The sequence below is a fragment of the Anastrepha ludens genome, chromosome 6 (assembly GCF_028408465.1).
Source record: "Anastrepha ludens isolate Willacy chromosome 6, idAnaLude1.1, whole genome shotgun sequence".
NCBI classification, from domain to species: Eukaryota; Metazoa; Arthropoda; class Insecta; order Diptera; family Tephritidae; genus Anastrepha; species Anastrepha ludens.
The window spans coordinates 22,905,737-22,922,166 of record NC_071502.1 but is presented as its reverse complement, the minus strand read 5'-3'; the positions used below and the strand labels follow the sequence as shown (position 1 = coordinate 22,922,166).

The 16,430-nt window shown below is 35.5% G+C and overlaps 1 protein-coding gene across 1 annotated transcript in view; it reads left to right on the top strand.

Moving 5' to 3' along the window:
• The window catches only part of LOC128868083 (uncharacterized), a 106,438-nt gene that overhangs the window by 71,111 nt on the left and 18,897 nt on the right, over nucleotides 1-16,430 (top strand). The window contains exon 2 of the mRNA XM_054109815.1: nucleotides 1,077-1,537. Coding sequence (XP_053965790.1) covers nucleotides 1,077-1,537 — 461 coding nt within the window. The remainder of the gene's footprint in view (nucleotides 1-1,076; nucleotides 1,538-16,430) is intronic.

Sequence of the window (16,430 nt, the reverse complement as noted above, 5' to 3'; positions counted from 1 at the left end):
ATAATGCAATCACATAATTACGTTGGAAATCCATTACAGATTTTCTTTTTTCGCGTTTACTCTCGGCAAAATGCTTCCGCGTGCTTGTAAACATTACTCTGGACTGTCATTTAGCCAACTAACAGACAGCTGATTTCCATGCATCAGCTGCGCGAGCGGTCTGAAGTTGGTTACACTTCGAGTGCCGCCGGGCCCTGTATAATAATTTGATCCGTCGTTGATTGGTTGGGCCGCAAACCAGCCTGGTATTCGCCTAAAATTGATTAGAAAGTCTGGCAGCTAGAATACTTGAGAAGGATTTGTTTGAGTGGTGTTTAAAAGTGTGATTCTATGGAAGTTTTCCCAAAGAGTTTTTGTCTCTTTCTATAAATACAGGAATTACTAGTCCTACTCGCCAAGCTTCTGACAATGCAATACAATTTTAAAATTTGAAGATTTGCCTTTAGAAATTTCGTAGCTTACTTTAAAGCTAAGTGTAAATATAATAGAAAAAAAAAATGGTAAACCGCCCATTGCATTGCTTAATAGTACAGCCGGAACTATCGTTAATAGGCAGTAGGCTCATAGGCTCATATTTAATGGGGGTTAAAGTGAATGAAATTTTGTAGCTGTGTTATCGAGTATAGCTTCGATTGGGCGCTGAAGCTTGAAATGTATGTGTAATTTAAGGTAAAAGTTGGGGGCTTAGAAGTCAGAAATGACGACTCATAAATGTGAGGGTATATCTTAATAATAATTTCATAAATCTGTTGAATAAATCTGCTGAATGAAACATTTTTAGCAATATGAGAAGCTCAGGGGAGCTTTGTTCATGCACTTTATTTCAAAAAATTCTTTCATAAGCCCGTTAAGAATTTGAGGCATTTCCGCTAGACGAATGAAAAATTTATAATACACAATGTAGCTGCATTCTGCTTGAATAATCTTATACAGCTGAATTGCACTTCAAAATATTTTTATTATATAAAAGTATAATACTTTTTCAGATATTTTTAAGAATATTATTTTTTAAAATAAATTTCGTCCAATGAAATTTTCTAACTAATTTTCTTTTCATTTTCCCTGTTCACTTTCAGATATAAATTTCCTAACTAATCCCAATTTCGAGCAAATCTGCAGCGTTCAACAGGAGCATTACATCGAAAGCGATGGCAAAGAATCTAGTCTAATACTCGAATTCGCACCCGGCGTTTTAGCCGAGAAACGGAAATTGTGTACGCGCATTCTCAGCGCACCCACCAACTATGGCTTCATTGTACGCCTCATTTTACCAAAGATACGACGTAATCGTCATGGCGTTACGCCGGCTGTCACAAGTGCTGAGGGTGCGGCCAAGCCAGTGGGAACAAGCACTGGGGGCGCAGCGGCGACAGTGACGACGGCAGCGACAACGGAAACTGATAGAATCGGTGTAGATGCTGGTGCGACCAAGAGGAGTGGCGTGCCGGCGCTCAGTGGGATGACGTCACTAATTGACAGACTCAACGCGTCTGCAATCAAAGCAGCTAAACCAACAAGATCCTGCCCATTGTCGATTGTGAGTATTGGTTTTGAATAAATTTTTTTTTTCAAACTTCCTTTGTTACTTTCTGTGGACGAAGGCTAAGTCTCAAATTAATAGGAGCAAATAAAAAACACCGGCAAAAAAAAAACAACAAAAAAAACTATAAAGCTGCAAGCGAATTTTCAGCCACTTAAATTTTCAGAATACTACAACCAAATTTAAATTTGTTAGATTTTTTGTAATATATTTTCATGAGAAAAAAAAATTGAATGAAAAAAAAAAATAAATGGTAAAAATATAGGTTCATGAGCGGCAATTATTCATAACAGCTGTAGTTTTCAGCTAATTTACTGCCCCCTGCGCAGGTTGCTACCGTTTATGTTCTATGTTCAGTGAAACCTCCCTAACTCGTAATACAAGCACCCACCAAAATATTACGAGTAATTTCGGAATTCGAGGAATTCGATTAGCGGAATTACGTGTTATAAATGGCAAAATAAAAACAGAGTACCATTTATTTTAATTATTAACTTTTTACTAGGAATTGCTAGGCATTTATTTTACTATTTTGTAGCGCCATTTACAATCGCTGACTTAGTTTATGAGTCTACTTTTTGCATAGCTGCGGGATTTCATGGTATTCGCGTACTAATTGAAACAACTTTTTACTAATCGAATGCTATCCGCTACTTCCAACTTATCGCGCTTCCCACGTAACTTCTTTTCATTTGCTTCTCTCTCTGGCTTCTCCACAAGATTTTATTCTGGCAAACATACCAAAAATCCATGTTTGTGTGCATGTTGCATATTGTTGAAAATATAATTATGGGATTGACATAATGCTAAATACGGATATGACTCCGCTTTCGTCACTCCCGCCCATTTTTGCGATGTATTTTAAACTCGACTAATTTGCGTTGTAATTAGCGAGTCGCTAATTTAATTTTTCAGTTGACTTTTTTCACTTTCATACCTACACCTCTTTTGATTTATAATACTGAGGCAAAATCAGAAAAATATTTAAGAACTAGTTTTGCAAACAATTTAACAATGGAAAATGTGTTAAAGTTGAAGTTGAAAATTATACATACATACACACGTACAAACATACATACAAACATAGATATATATGATACAAAAAAATGTGTGAGAATATTAAGAGCTGTACCAAAAACTGGTATAAAGTTCTTAAACAAAAAAGTTCATATTCCATTATGTGCTTACTTATATGTACATACAGTGAGTCAGAATAATTTTGGCACAGCGAGTTTTTTTCTAATATTTGTAGCGTCTTTTAGGCAAACTTTTTTTTGATAATTTTCATTAAAACTATTATTCACACTACAATGAAACTGACTTATTTTAAACTTTCAAATTTTATGCAACACTAAAAAGATCACAAAATTTTCAACAAAATTAAAAAAAAAAAAAAATTGTTTCTGGTATGCAGGTATGTAGCTCATTAGGGGGGAGCCTGGTTTATGAGGTCAAAAAAATCATTTCTTTTTTTTCGTTTTCGTATTAAATTCTCTTCTATTTGAACTAACAAAAGAGATACAAAAAAATTTTTCAAGATTTTTATACCAAGTTGAAGTGAATTTTTTTTATAGAAAGGCATTTTTTTCTTTAAAACCTCCAAAAAGTGGAAATTTTGGAATTTCTCTCAGTTTTCTAGTTCATCTAGAATAAAAAATCATGATAATTATTTATTAGAAATCCATTTGAATTTTTTGCTTTAGATAATAATTACGAGCTGTATCTTGTACTCCAGTTGGAAACTCCAGCGTTGCAGCGCTCTACTTATTTCTATGTTAAACATTTTTTTCAACTTATTTTAAGCAGTACAAAAATTTTTTATATTTTTTAAATGTTCATTAAAAGATAGAAAAAACTTTGCAGTGCTAAATTAATTTTTTTCTTAAAAAAAATCGCAAAGAGATGCAATTTTTAGACCTCATAAACCAGGCTCTCCCCTTAAGTTTTAGTGCATCCAAGTGCACATATGTATAAGTCACAGTTTCAAACTCTGCGAAAATATTCCAAAAAATACATGAAATTTTCATCGGAATTCCGAATCTTTTACTCAGAATTTTTAAATTTTTTTCTGAGGCGTAATTTCATACCACCTGTAGTTCACGGATGACCGCTGAAGCGGAATGGGTTGGAACCATTCGGTAGTACCCAACTTCAAAACCTCGAGCCTGAAACACCAAATCATAGAAAAAGTTGTATCTAATTGCGGTCGCCCCTCGGCAGGCAATGGCAAGTTTCTGAATGTATTTCTGCCCTGAAAAAGCTCCTGCCATTCGGAGGCGCCATAAAACTGTAGGTATCTCTATGTGTGGAAAGAACATTAAGACTCGTACTACTATACATGTAGGACGAGAAGCTCGGCTCAAGCGTCACAAGGTGCAAGTTTCAAATTGCTGAGAATTCCAGTAGATTTTTAATATTTTTTTGTTTTTTTGGTGACACTTCTATACATACATATTCTTACTAACAGAGACCATCAATAGTAATATTATTAAAATTCAACGGAAAAACGGCCACGCCTTTATTTTGTGTCTTCTAAATAGTCTCTAACAAGAAATGGACCACTTTATTCCTAGACTCACCTAAAGAGTGGTTAAAACCATGGACAAGGGAGCATTTAATTTCTATACAGATGTTTCCAAGCTACACAATAAAATTAGCTATTGGTGAGATCCAAGAATACCCCTTATTACCAAGTCCGTGAACACCATCATTAGCATCAAAATGCAGCTCGGCTAAGTAAAATTGAGTGTTTGTAACTATTGAGTGAAAATCTTTATGTATCTAATTTCGAATCCGCTCATTCCTCTCATTTTCAAACATTGCTTTTGTAACATATTGCCTTTTCGAGAAGCTTTGAAATAATCGCGGCTTACCAAGCGCTGGAAGAACTACCGAATTTTTAACCACAACTGTTAAGTCCACTTACGAATGATTAAAGTTACAAACTGAACGTCTCGTCTTTTAATTTACGTTGGCAATGGAGTATTTTTAAAGGAATTAGGACTTTAAATATCTGTTCAACTACCAGACTACTTCAGCGTCTATCAGGCAAAAGTTCTAGCTATAAAAGAAGTGGCTACGAATCTAAATGCGCATGCCGTAATAAAAACTAAAGGGTTTTCCAATAACAGGTGTTATTTTGAGTAGCCCGCTATTTCGGTAGATGTCACTTTTGAAGCTGTCATTTTTTGATATTTGACAAGTAGGAACTACGCCATTAATAAAAATGGGACGATACACCCTTAAACAACGCATTGAAATTATTAAAATGCACTATAAAAATGGTGAAAATTTGGGAGAGACGGTGCTTAAAACTCGAACATTTGAGGGTCCTTGTCGGACCGCAATACAGAAATTGGTGAAAAAATTCGAGCTGTTGGGAAGCAGCCGAAAATATTGCGGTTGTAGCCGAAAGTGTTGAAGAAAACCCAGGTTTGTCCATTCCTCGTCGTTCTTTGGAATTAGGCATTCCACAAACGTCATTACACCGTATTTTGCATAAAGTTCCATCGCCTGCAATACTCGTCGTCGCCAGCGTGCACAGGTCAAAAAATCTTCCAGAGAATCTTTCTCGCAAACGCACCAAGCGACACCTCATCGGACATTGCCACCGCCCAAGCTTCTGCGCCATACGTTAGGACAGGCATGGCGAGCGCCGTATAGAGTGTTAGTTTTCTTCCTTGAGACTAGCGAAGGTCTAAAAAAGTCTGCGCAAAAATCAGGTTTTTTAGGTAGATGCTTTTCCAATGCTCTTACTGAACTGTTCGGAACTGAATCCTGCACTTCATAGGAGCCACAAAATGGTTTTATGAAGAAAAGTAAATGTGGTTCCAGTGTTGCACAGTAGTATCACAACGGACTTGTAAGGTCTTAGCGAGTTGGCCGTACAGAGCGACCACTAGAAATCCAGAAATCTTCAACAATTTTAAACGTGCACTTGGTTATATTTGAATAAAATGGAATCTGAGTGAAAAGTTCGATATATGAATGAAAAGTTGTTGGTGTTTTATGCAAACTTTGAAGCTTCGATTTATGGAATACGGCTTTTATTGTAGTAGAAACCATATTTCCATACCATATTGATGAAAAAAGTCAGTGTGCCAAAACTTTTTGCACTGACTGTATATCAGCGAGTGTATGTATATGTAGAGAGACAAATATATATACCCATAGATATGTAAATATATGTATATATACAGGTAATATGATACCTAGTTGGAGACCTGCCAAAAGCAAGGGGTGCGTCCATATTTACTTTGCGCTTACCCGCGCTTTTAAGCCGATTTCAGTTTCAGCGCAAATAATCCAATTTTCTTCTTGAACGGCAGTCACTGCAAATGCCCTACCCACAAAAAACATACCTACAGAAGTATAGTTAAATATAGTTAAAATCCGTAGTTAAATAACAGTCGAGCAACCCGGCAAGACCTGCCTCTGGCTGTGCACTCAAACACTCGTTTCTATTGTACTTGGCTTTCGCACATGCGCACCCAAATTTCGCAAGGTTTCGTGCACAGCCAGTCACGTCAGTCAGTCATTTATACTCGTAGTAGTCAGAGGCACAACAACTCAGCTGGCTTTGTGTGCAGTCGTCAGTCAGTCATTTAGCTTGACAGTGTAAAGAAGGATTGTATTTTGGGTAGCGCATGCGTGGCTAACCAAATGTAGCCATTTGTGATGAATCATTTGGATTTATAGCCGTAAGCGTATTTTATGCCATTATAATTATGGTATTATTTTTTGTACTGCCTTGTGGCTTTTATAAACCTTTGCAGACATCCACATACATACACGCAGGTTGTTTATTTTTTCAACTAATTTCTTGTTGGCCTTTTCTCTTGCTTTGTTTTTTTTTCGTGATTTATATTCACCTGATCTAATGCCGCCAATGTTGAGGAAGGAAGTCATTCACTTTTCTGCAAATGACCGGTCCGTTGAAGAACAAATATACGAGTTGGGTTTTTGGTTTTTTACTCAGTTAGCAACCGGCCTAGTGGGCTAGCGATAAGCAACTTTTAATTGAATTGCAGAATTTTCGGCTTTTGTCTGCGGTGGAAGACATTAATTGGTTTATGTGCGCAGGTAACATAGAAAAACAAAATACATAAAAATTACGAAAATTGTATTAGCGATGCCCTACCAGTCACGAATATACACGCACTTGTATTTATTTTTTTTTTACAATATTACCTTGTATATCTATGTAAATGCGTAATATTGTGGCATTGAGTTATTCTCTACTTATTTTTTGCTTCTTTTTTTTGTTTTTTGAAAAATAATATTTGTGCGATAATAAATTACACAGTGCAAAAGCCTTTTTATGAGAGCAATGTTTTCAACTCACGGTGAAATGAAATTTGAAAATGTCGAGCCAAGGAGTACCAGGGGATTTGGTGGCTCCTAAAACACTCAGGCTAAAAAGCCCATTGTATTTGAAGCTCTGGAAAGGGCGTAGAAGGAGAAAAATATCAGAGAAAGAGATAGGAAAGAATAGAGACAGAGATAGAGATAGTTAGTCCTGTGAGAATTTTCCAGATTCTTTGGCAAATCTGTAAATATCCTCTAGTTTTAGAGAACGAATTTTACTCAGTCTCACGACATCGGAACCGAAAACTCGTAGTCTTGTTCCAGCAAAGGCAGGACACTCACAGAGAAAGTACTCTGTGCTATGCGCATCCTCCAAGCATGACAGGCACATCGGCTCCTCAATGATTCCAATGGTGGTCATATGCTAACCCCATGGGTTGTGTCCTGTAATGATACCGACCCTCAACCGAACGTCCTTCCTTCTAAGTTTTCGTATAAAGTTTGACAGTTTTCTGTTCGGACTTGTCACAAAACACTTTGCAGTTCTGCAGCGTTCTAGACCAAACCAGCGCCCTTTATGTAGATTGCCTACATAATCGCTGATCCAATTTATGATTCCTGCGGAACTGATTCCGATTATTGACTCTGGCCCCTGTGGGGGCACCGCTGATCCACGGTTGGCCAATTCGTCGGCAATTTCGTTTCCTTGAACACCGGAGGGTCCCGGAACCCATATAAGTACAAGTACACATCACGGTAACTTAGAAGTTGCTGGATATTTCAAGGGAACACATTTGTTTTTGTTTAATTTTCTGTGGACTTGTCTTTATATAAACATTTTGTCTGAGAAAAAAAAAAAATCCGGCAAATAATTTTCTATATTTTTGTAACCCTCTAGCGGCCTCCCCAATCCGATTTTATGTAGACTATGAAAAAAAGATGCTAAATGACCCTTTCGGCAAAGAACTATTGGTATCGATCAGAAATCACCGGGAATGCTTAAATAAAATAAAACAGAGTTAAATTTCAAACAAATTTATTTTATCTCCTTTAAAATATGACCCGTATGAAGCAACACACATGCGCCAACGTTTAACCCAGTCCTCCGTGCACCCCTCCTGGTAGGCCGACGAAGGGATGGCCTTCAGCTCCTTCGCCGCATTCTCTTTGATCTCCTCTATCGGCTGAAATCTCCTCCCACGAAGTGGTAACTTCAACTTGGGAAACAAAAAAAAGTCGCACGGGTGAATTTACTTGGTGTTTGGTTAAATAATCCAGCACAATTTGTGCTCGCTGCAATGGCGCGTTATCATCATGCAAAGTCCAAGAATTGTTTGCCCACATTTCCGGCCGTTTGCGACGTACAGCATCTCTCAAACGCTTTAAAATGGATAAATGATATTCATTATTGACTGTCTGGCCCGATGGAAAGTACTCATGGTGCATAGGTACACTCATAGGATATTTACCCAAACCTAATATTTCGTACGATATGAATTTTAATTAAATTATCCGCTTTTTCTAAAAACACTCAAAAATTGCTAAATCAATATGGCCGCACAAAAAAAGCAATTTTTTTTGCGAATGAGCGTTTTATGAGTTTCCAAATCTCTCGGTGCTTCTTGGCTCGACTTTTCAAAATTTCAAAAAAAAAATAAAAAATCAAGATCAGAATGAATGCTGAAAGCCGATAGTAAAGCTGATCAATCTGAGTTCGAAACTGTTTTACTTCGTGAAAATTTGTCTAGCCCTGCTCTTTGGGATCCAAAAAATACTATCGCAATAAGTTTTGTTGTTTGGAATTTTTCTAGAAAGTACCTACTTATAATGGTATACATTCTGTCAAAAACGTACCGGGAATGGTTCACTAAAACGCAAAATAATTGTTTAATAATAAACTTTTATTTTGTCGCCTTCAAAAGAGGCTTCATACGAAGTAATGCACAAATGCCAATTATAAGTCCAGTCATCAGAGCACCTTTTAAACGAGTTTGAAGAGATCATCTTCAGCTCATTTAGCGAATTGTCTTCAATGGCCTCTAAGTTTGGGAAAAGGAAAAAGTCACAGGGGCTGAATCCGGTGAATACGGTGGTTGTCCAATGATATGTGTCGAGTTTTTGATCAAAAAAGGGCTCACAATACGAGCCTTGTGAGCCGGTGCGTTATCATGGTGCAAAGTTCATGAGTTTTCTTTCCACAAATTGGGCCGCTTCCTACGCACATTTTCTCTCAAACGTAGCATAACTTCCAAATAATATTCTTTGTTTACCATAGTTTCGGCTCATGTGGATGGCGCCATTCAGCCGTGTTGACTGTTGACCCACGTCTTATCACCTGTTATGATGCGCTGGATAAACGTTGGGTCCGAATTCACTTGCTCAAGCATTCTTTCAGCCACCTTCTTCCGAAGAGCTTTTTGAAAGAAATTTAACTCTCTTGGAACGAGTCGAGCAGCCACACGTCTCATGCCCAATTGAGGGTGAAAAATGTTGCGAATTGATTCGTGAGACACGCTAAGGTCACCAGCTACCTCCCTCAAACTGAAATGATGGTTTTTCAGCACCATTTCCTTGACCTTATCGACGTTTTCCTCCGTTTATGGGCGACCAGATCGGGGCAAATTTGCCACGACTTCTCGGCCCTCTGCAAAAGTCTTATTTATACCCCTCGTAGACCCGTGATAAACTGCACTCGCCATCGGTTTTCTGCAACATTTTCAATGATTCGGCACACGAAATCCCGTTCAAAACTCAAAATTTAAGAAAAATTCTTTGTTTGATATTTTTATCCATAGTGAAAATTGCAAAGCACACCTGCGATTGACTGATATCAGAACAAGCTAATTGACAGTTCACGCTCAAACTCTGCGACACTATAGTGGACAGTTGTAACAACATTCCAGCAAAAGGAATTTAGACATACTTGTACGTGTGACGCCCGCTTTTTAAACGAACAATTCCCGATATATTTTTGACAAAATTTATAATAGTTTTTGAGGTTCAGATAGATTTTTTGATATTTACTTTTATCTAAAACCAGGTATTGCTTTTTTTATGGCTTTTCAATGAAAAAATGGGCTTTTTATTGCTGTCTATTTCATTGCAAAGGATGCATTTTTTTAGCTGCATGAGAACTATCGATATCGATAACTATGGTTTGACAGCTGAGAATCGGAAACAGTGTTGACACTTTGGTTTAGTGCAGTTTGACAAGCCATCAGGAATCGTTTAACGCCAAGAAAAATATGGAAATATGGAAGCTACCGTTACGTGGAAAGGCGAGCGCTATCGTTTTCGTTTCCAAAAACTAATCAGCTAAACATCGACGATATTTGGTTTCGACAAGACAGCGCAACTTGTCACAAAGCACGCACAGTAATCGATTTATTGCATTACTCAAGCCAGCATTGACACCATATGGCCAGATCTAGTGGAGAAAGTAGTTAAAAATTGCAGTGATCGTATGAACCACGTAACTCGTAGCCACGGTGGAAATATGTCGGATATGCCATTCAAAAAATAAATGTCATGAAATTCTCTACAAGTTTATAATAACAAAAACATGTCCAATATTTTCCAATATTACCGTTTTGTGGTCTGAAGCTCTTACAGACACCCAATATGCTAGTTTGTATTGCAAAGATCAAACATTTTTTTACTTATTTTTTTGTTTTCGTTTTTCTCATTATCATGCTTTATTAATTTTTTATGAGAAAACCACATTTTTATAAGGAAAATTTCTATAGCAATTAAAAAAATTATATTTTTTATTGCAAGATACACTTTTTTATTTACCTTTAAAAAATTATGATATGAAATCTTGAACTTTGCTAAAAAAAAATTATAAAATTTAGATCCCGAATAATTCCTGATCGGTCGATTTTGCGACTTACTGTATGTATCCAGGTTTCTAAGCATCAAAAAATATGAATAAAAAAAAACAGATCACCACTTTCGCGCTTCGAAATGCTCGATTGCGACAAGTCAGAGCTGAGCTACTGCGTACCAAAGCGAAGCCAATTTTGCATATTCTGATAATGTACAGATGTGCGAGTGTGCATATCACAAACATAGCGATGGTTTTCGAGAAAAGCGACACAACTCAAAATTAACTCAAATTCGGAGTTTTGCCGTTAAGAGCAAAAATCAACTACAGAGTTTATATATTTTTATCTGGAAAAGCGTCATAAGCGAATCTTGAAGCAATTCTGAGAGATGGCGCTACTGTCGTTTTGTCAGGTGATCGAATTGGCGCGTCACTTATCTATAAAACTGACCCAACTCAGTATTTTGTATTTTTGAATTGTGTCACTTTTCTCGAAAACCATCGATGTGTACACGGGCATGTCTGTTCGTGGCTTTGTTTTCGATGCTAATATTTATTTTTCTGCTTGTCGTTACTTCTTGTTGTTGTACTGCTTGTTTTTATTCTGTTATTATGGCTAAGAATACATGTTTCTGCGAAGTTGACGCGTTCTTTGTGTTTTTTCTTTAATTTTACTTATTTAACATTTAATTTTGTTTAATTTTGCTTGCTGTTTTGCACACTTACAGAAATTAAAAAAAAAAAAAAAAAAAAAAACATGAATTGCTATTAAAATGATCTCATTCTCACCTTGAATAATTTCCATAAATTAGCAGTTAACAGCTGGTAGTTGGCGATTATTAGCGATTCATGATTTTAAAGGCTGTAAATTAACTTATTTGGATACAATTTTTTTAACTTTTTAATAAAAGAGGCGCTGAGCAATAATTTTGGGTATGAAGAAAAAATATATGAACCACTTTTTGTGCATAAAAATTATGTATAGATATATGGGTATATACATGCGGGGCATGACGCGCCGTTTTTTGACTTATCAAAAGCTTTCTTTTGTTTGCAGTTTCTTACCAAGCTCAATGATTCCTAAGTTAATCTTTGAGATAAATTTATTATATTATACATATCCAGTTGTTCCTGGAACTCAAGAAATCATTAGTGAAATATTTCAGTATTGCGCCCGCAATATATGCCAATGTAAAGAAGATCATAGAACTAAGGCAGCTGTTAGATGTATTGTAAAAAAAGAAAATTTTAGTCGTTTTTTACAGACCTGCACAAAGTTGGCTTTTAACACCTGATACAAGACAAGTGTTTTTTTTTTTTTTTTTTTTTTTGGTTTTTTATCCGAAGGGGGAATCTTACATAGATACCGTCAATATAGATGGCATGCACGATTCATACTGATCGCTAAGGCTGCACCTCATTCGGGACCACGCACAGTCAGTATTACTACTAAACTGGACTTGCGAAACAGTACACCTACGTATATACTAAACCCTAACTCTGACTTCTGTAGCTTTAGTTTGCCCTGCGGTACCGCCGTTTAAGCATTGCATCGCAGGGCCAAGCTAGCCATTATGGCTCTTCACTTGTATCTCTCTCTCCGTCTACCCTTCATTATTTCTTTGTCTTCTTTCTTTACTGCGTTGCCATTCCTTTTTTCGCAGTTCCTGTAACGCATTTGCGGACCGTTCTCTCATCTTGGCCCACACCAACTTCGACCGCAGCATGTGATCTACAATGTTGCCCGGGGGGTACAATGGTGCCAAGGGTGATAAATACTATTTGCTATACCGTACAAAGTCTTGAGCGGTTGATTGTATAGAACTTTTAAGTTGAGCAAATTTTCTAAAGCCGACTCTGACTTTTTTCTTTGTTGTTTTTTTTTTCACTTTCCTGTTCCTTTTTTTCTTAGTTGTAATGTAAAAATGTGACGAATGACTAGCTATTCTATATAGGTTTCATAGATGCTCCCATTCCTCTAATTAAAAAAGACCGAAGTGTAAGCCACCTGGCTCAGCGCAGAGGCTAATCTGAAAAGAAATTTTCAGAGTAGTTTTGAGCGACAGTTTGGCTGCACTCAAAGTCTTCATTGCCCTCCTTAGACTGGGGTACCTCAAAATGTTATCATAAAAATTTAATATTTTGTGATTTTTATTAGCTCTTTGCAAGGTGGAAAAAACATCAAGATACGCACCACTTGGCCGAACACCTAAAAAGGGGTGTAATCGCCAATTATATTACAGATACAGTGATGGGCAAAAGTCTACATACACCCCTAATTTCCATTGACTTGAAAAGTGTATTGAAAAATGTGCTAATACAGACTTATTTAAACAATTTTTCTAATAACAAAAAACTGAAAAAACCCATTATTTAACAAACAAAACAAAGTAACAGAGTTATGAGGGACAATGAAAAAAATTAAATTTAAAAAAAGTTCCAAAAATCAACACAATTTTGTAGTCACTTGAAACCTGCACTTTATTGTACTTAAATTCAATGGGCTATACTCGTGAAACTGCATACATAGAAAAACTCTGAAAATTATGGTTGAAAAGTTGAAAAATTGGATGAAATTTTGAAAAATTAAAAAAACTGGTTCAAAAGTTGAAAGATTAAAAGAAATTTTGAAAAATTCTAAAAAATGGTTCAATAGTTGAAAGATGAGATGAAATTTTGTACAATTTTAAAACATGGCCGGAAATTGAACTCTTTGACGTGGTCAATCTTTGGTTTCAGCACGATAGCTCACCATGCCCCACAGTCCACATCACAATCAATCTTTTATGCACTAAATGTGATAATTCTGTTATCAGGCGTCTCAGTGTTGCCAATTGGCCACCTTGGATCTGCGAATTGGCGCCGTTAGACATTTTTTGTGGAGTGCCGTGAAAGGCAGATGTTATGCGAACAATCCATTAACAGCCCAGTCCCTCAAAGCTTATTTCGATCAAGCCATTCGTGAGATAGAGCAAGCAACCGTCACCAAGGTTTTGGAAAACTGGGCTTATGAAATTCTCTACCATGAAGCCAGTCGAGGGAGTCATGAATGAATGAAGTCATATTCCATATAAAAATGGAAATGTTTGCTTTTCGAATAAATCGGTAATCTATTGTAATCTCTCCTAACGGACATTACTCTTCAGTGGACACCTTCCATAAGTGGACACTCTTTTCGGTTCCCGAGAAAAATGGTTGCAAAGTTTTCAATTTACTCTGCTTCTCTATGTAAAAGATTTTTTTTCACCTATCGGCATTTTTTATACAAACTAAGTTTTTTTCGCGCGAAGTAAAGAAGTGTATTTACTTGTTAGTATTGATTTTCCCAGCGTTATCATATTTTTTAATTAAGAAAAAAATGTCTGTAACTATGATGTTACAATTGCACTGAATGATAGGCTTCTATGAATTTCAGCTGCATTCGCAGCCATTCGTCTGGTAGTCGTTATAGCAATTTTTTATGATAGCTTCCAAGTAAATCGAGTGCACGCTAATTTCTGTGGAAGCCTCAGAACCCAGAAAAACCTTTAAAGGGTTTTACTAATTGGTAAATTAATTCGCAATTATTTCTCAAAACAGTTTAAAGTAAAACTTGTAAGACACTAGTAGCCAGTGTGCTAATTAAATTAGGGTTATATTGTATATATCTCCTATAAATAATAATAGTAAAAATAAAACTTGTAAGTGTATTGAATCTTAATTGTGCCCTCTGCCAAAGCGAAAGGCAACTGTAACTTTAGTAATCATAAATAAAAATTTTACTATAACACCAACAGCCTGCTGCCTAAACCGTGAGAGTGAATGGAGCAGGAAGCGTTAACGCATCATAAAATTTCTTTATTTCGATACTTTTTGTTTTTACAATTGTGAGCCTTATTTGCATGAATTTGCATACAATGGCCCCAGCTATTTCGAACTTTAGGTGTGGGTTTGTAGTATGTATGCATGTATATCTGTATGTATGTATGTATGTTTATTTGCTATTTAAAAAATGTATTGTTTATTTACTTACTCATCCGCATAGGCAACCAGTTGGTTAACCACGCTGGCCTGGCCCGCCTGGCAAAAGCAGGCGCTTCGGAGGTTAAACGCTGGCTTTTATTTGATCCAATCGGATCTCCAACATGCACAGCTGAGCCTTATATAAAATGTGGTAGTGTTCGTGCGATTGTTGCATCCCAACAAGCGCCAAATAATTGTTTATCCACGCACGCGGGCGATAAAAGAAATACTCGTACATCAGGGTTGGGCATTTTGCACTACCACTAATTTTTTCGTGGTAGTTAAAATAAGGGTTTCGTTATCACTAAGTCTTTAGTTTTTCAATGTTAAATACAGTTATTGCGTTGATTATTTAGTTCACTATGCCCAACCGTGAAATATGCGTACCTGTAGATTTAGAAAGTTAAAGACAAAATTATAAAAGCACCACTGGTTGATATTGGCAAATTTTGACGATTTATTTATTTGGCTTGCGTTGCCAATTTTTTTTATAAAAATGTAGTTCATTCTGTAATAGAGCCTATATTAATCCAAGTTTAAGAATTGCAAAAATCGTAAAAAATCCACATATTTTCATCAAAGTTTGAAACTTCTAAAAAAACAAAAACTAACTGAAAAAAGGGTTACAGGGCAAACAAAAGCTCATACATATATCGAATTTAGTACTAGTTTTAAACTATAGAAAAATAGGTATATCGGGGGACAATCGACACTTTATAATAAAAAATAAATAAAATTAAAAACAAAAACAAATAAAATTTAAAATATTTTCATTTTTCATCATAGTTTCAAACTTCCAAAAAAAAAAAAAAAACTAACTGAAAAAGGCATCTAACGAATTTAATATTAGTTTAAACTATGGAAATATAAATCCATCGGGGACAATCGACACTTTATAGTTAAAAAATAAAAAATAAAAATAAAAGTACAATAAAAAAAAAATTCAAAATGTTTTCGTCAAAGTTTCAAACTTCAAACCAAAAAAAAAAAAACCAACTGAAAAAAGGATTACAAGGCAAACAAAATCTCATCTGTCAAATTAAGTTCTAGTTTTAAACTATGGAAAAATAAATGCATCGGGGGACAATTTACATTTTATAGTAAAAAAAAAAAACAAAATAATAATGAAAAAAAACAAAAAAAATTTAATAAAAAAATTAAAATATTTTCAATAAAGTTTGAAACTCCAAACAAAGAGTTCCTGAAAAAGGGGTTACAGGACATCTATCGAATTTAGTACTTGTTTGAAACTATGAAAAAACAATCGACACTTTATAATAAAAAAAATATAAAAAAATTCAAAATATTTTCATCAAAGTTTCAAACTTCAAAAATAAAAAAACTAACTGAAAACAAAAGTTGCAGGGCAAACAGAATCTCATCTACCGAATTACTACTTTCAAACTATGGCAAAACAAATGCTTCGGGGGACAATCGAAACTTTATACTAAAAAAAAAATAAATAAATAAAATAAATAAAACATAAAACTATTTTCATCAAAAAAAAATTTTTCATTAAGGTTTCAAAAAACAAAATAAAAAACTAGCTGCAAAAAGGGTTACAGAGGATCTATCGAATTTAGTAGTTGTTTGGAACACTATAGAACCGGTGTTACGATTGCACTGAAAAAAAAAATTAAATAATATAAAAAAAAACATAAAAATATTTTCAACCAAGTTTCAAACTTAAAGAAAAAAAATTACTGAAAAAAGGGTTACAAAGCAAATAAATTAAGTTCTAGTTTTAAACTATGG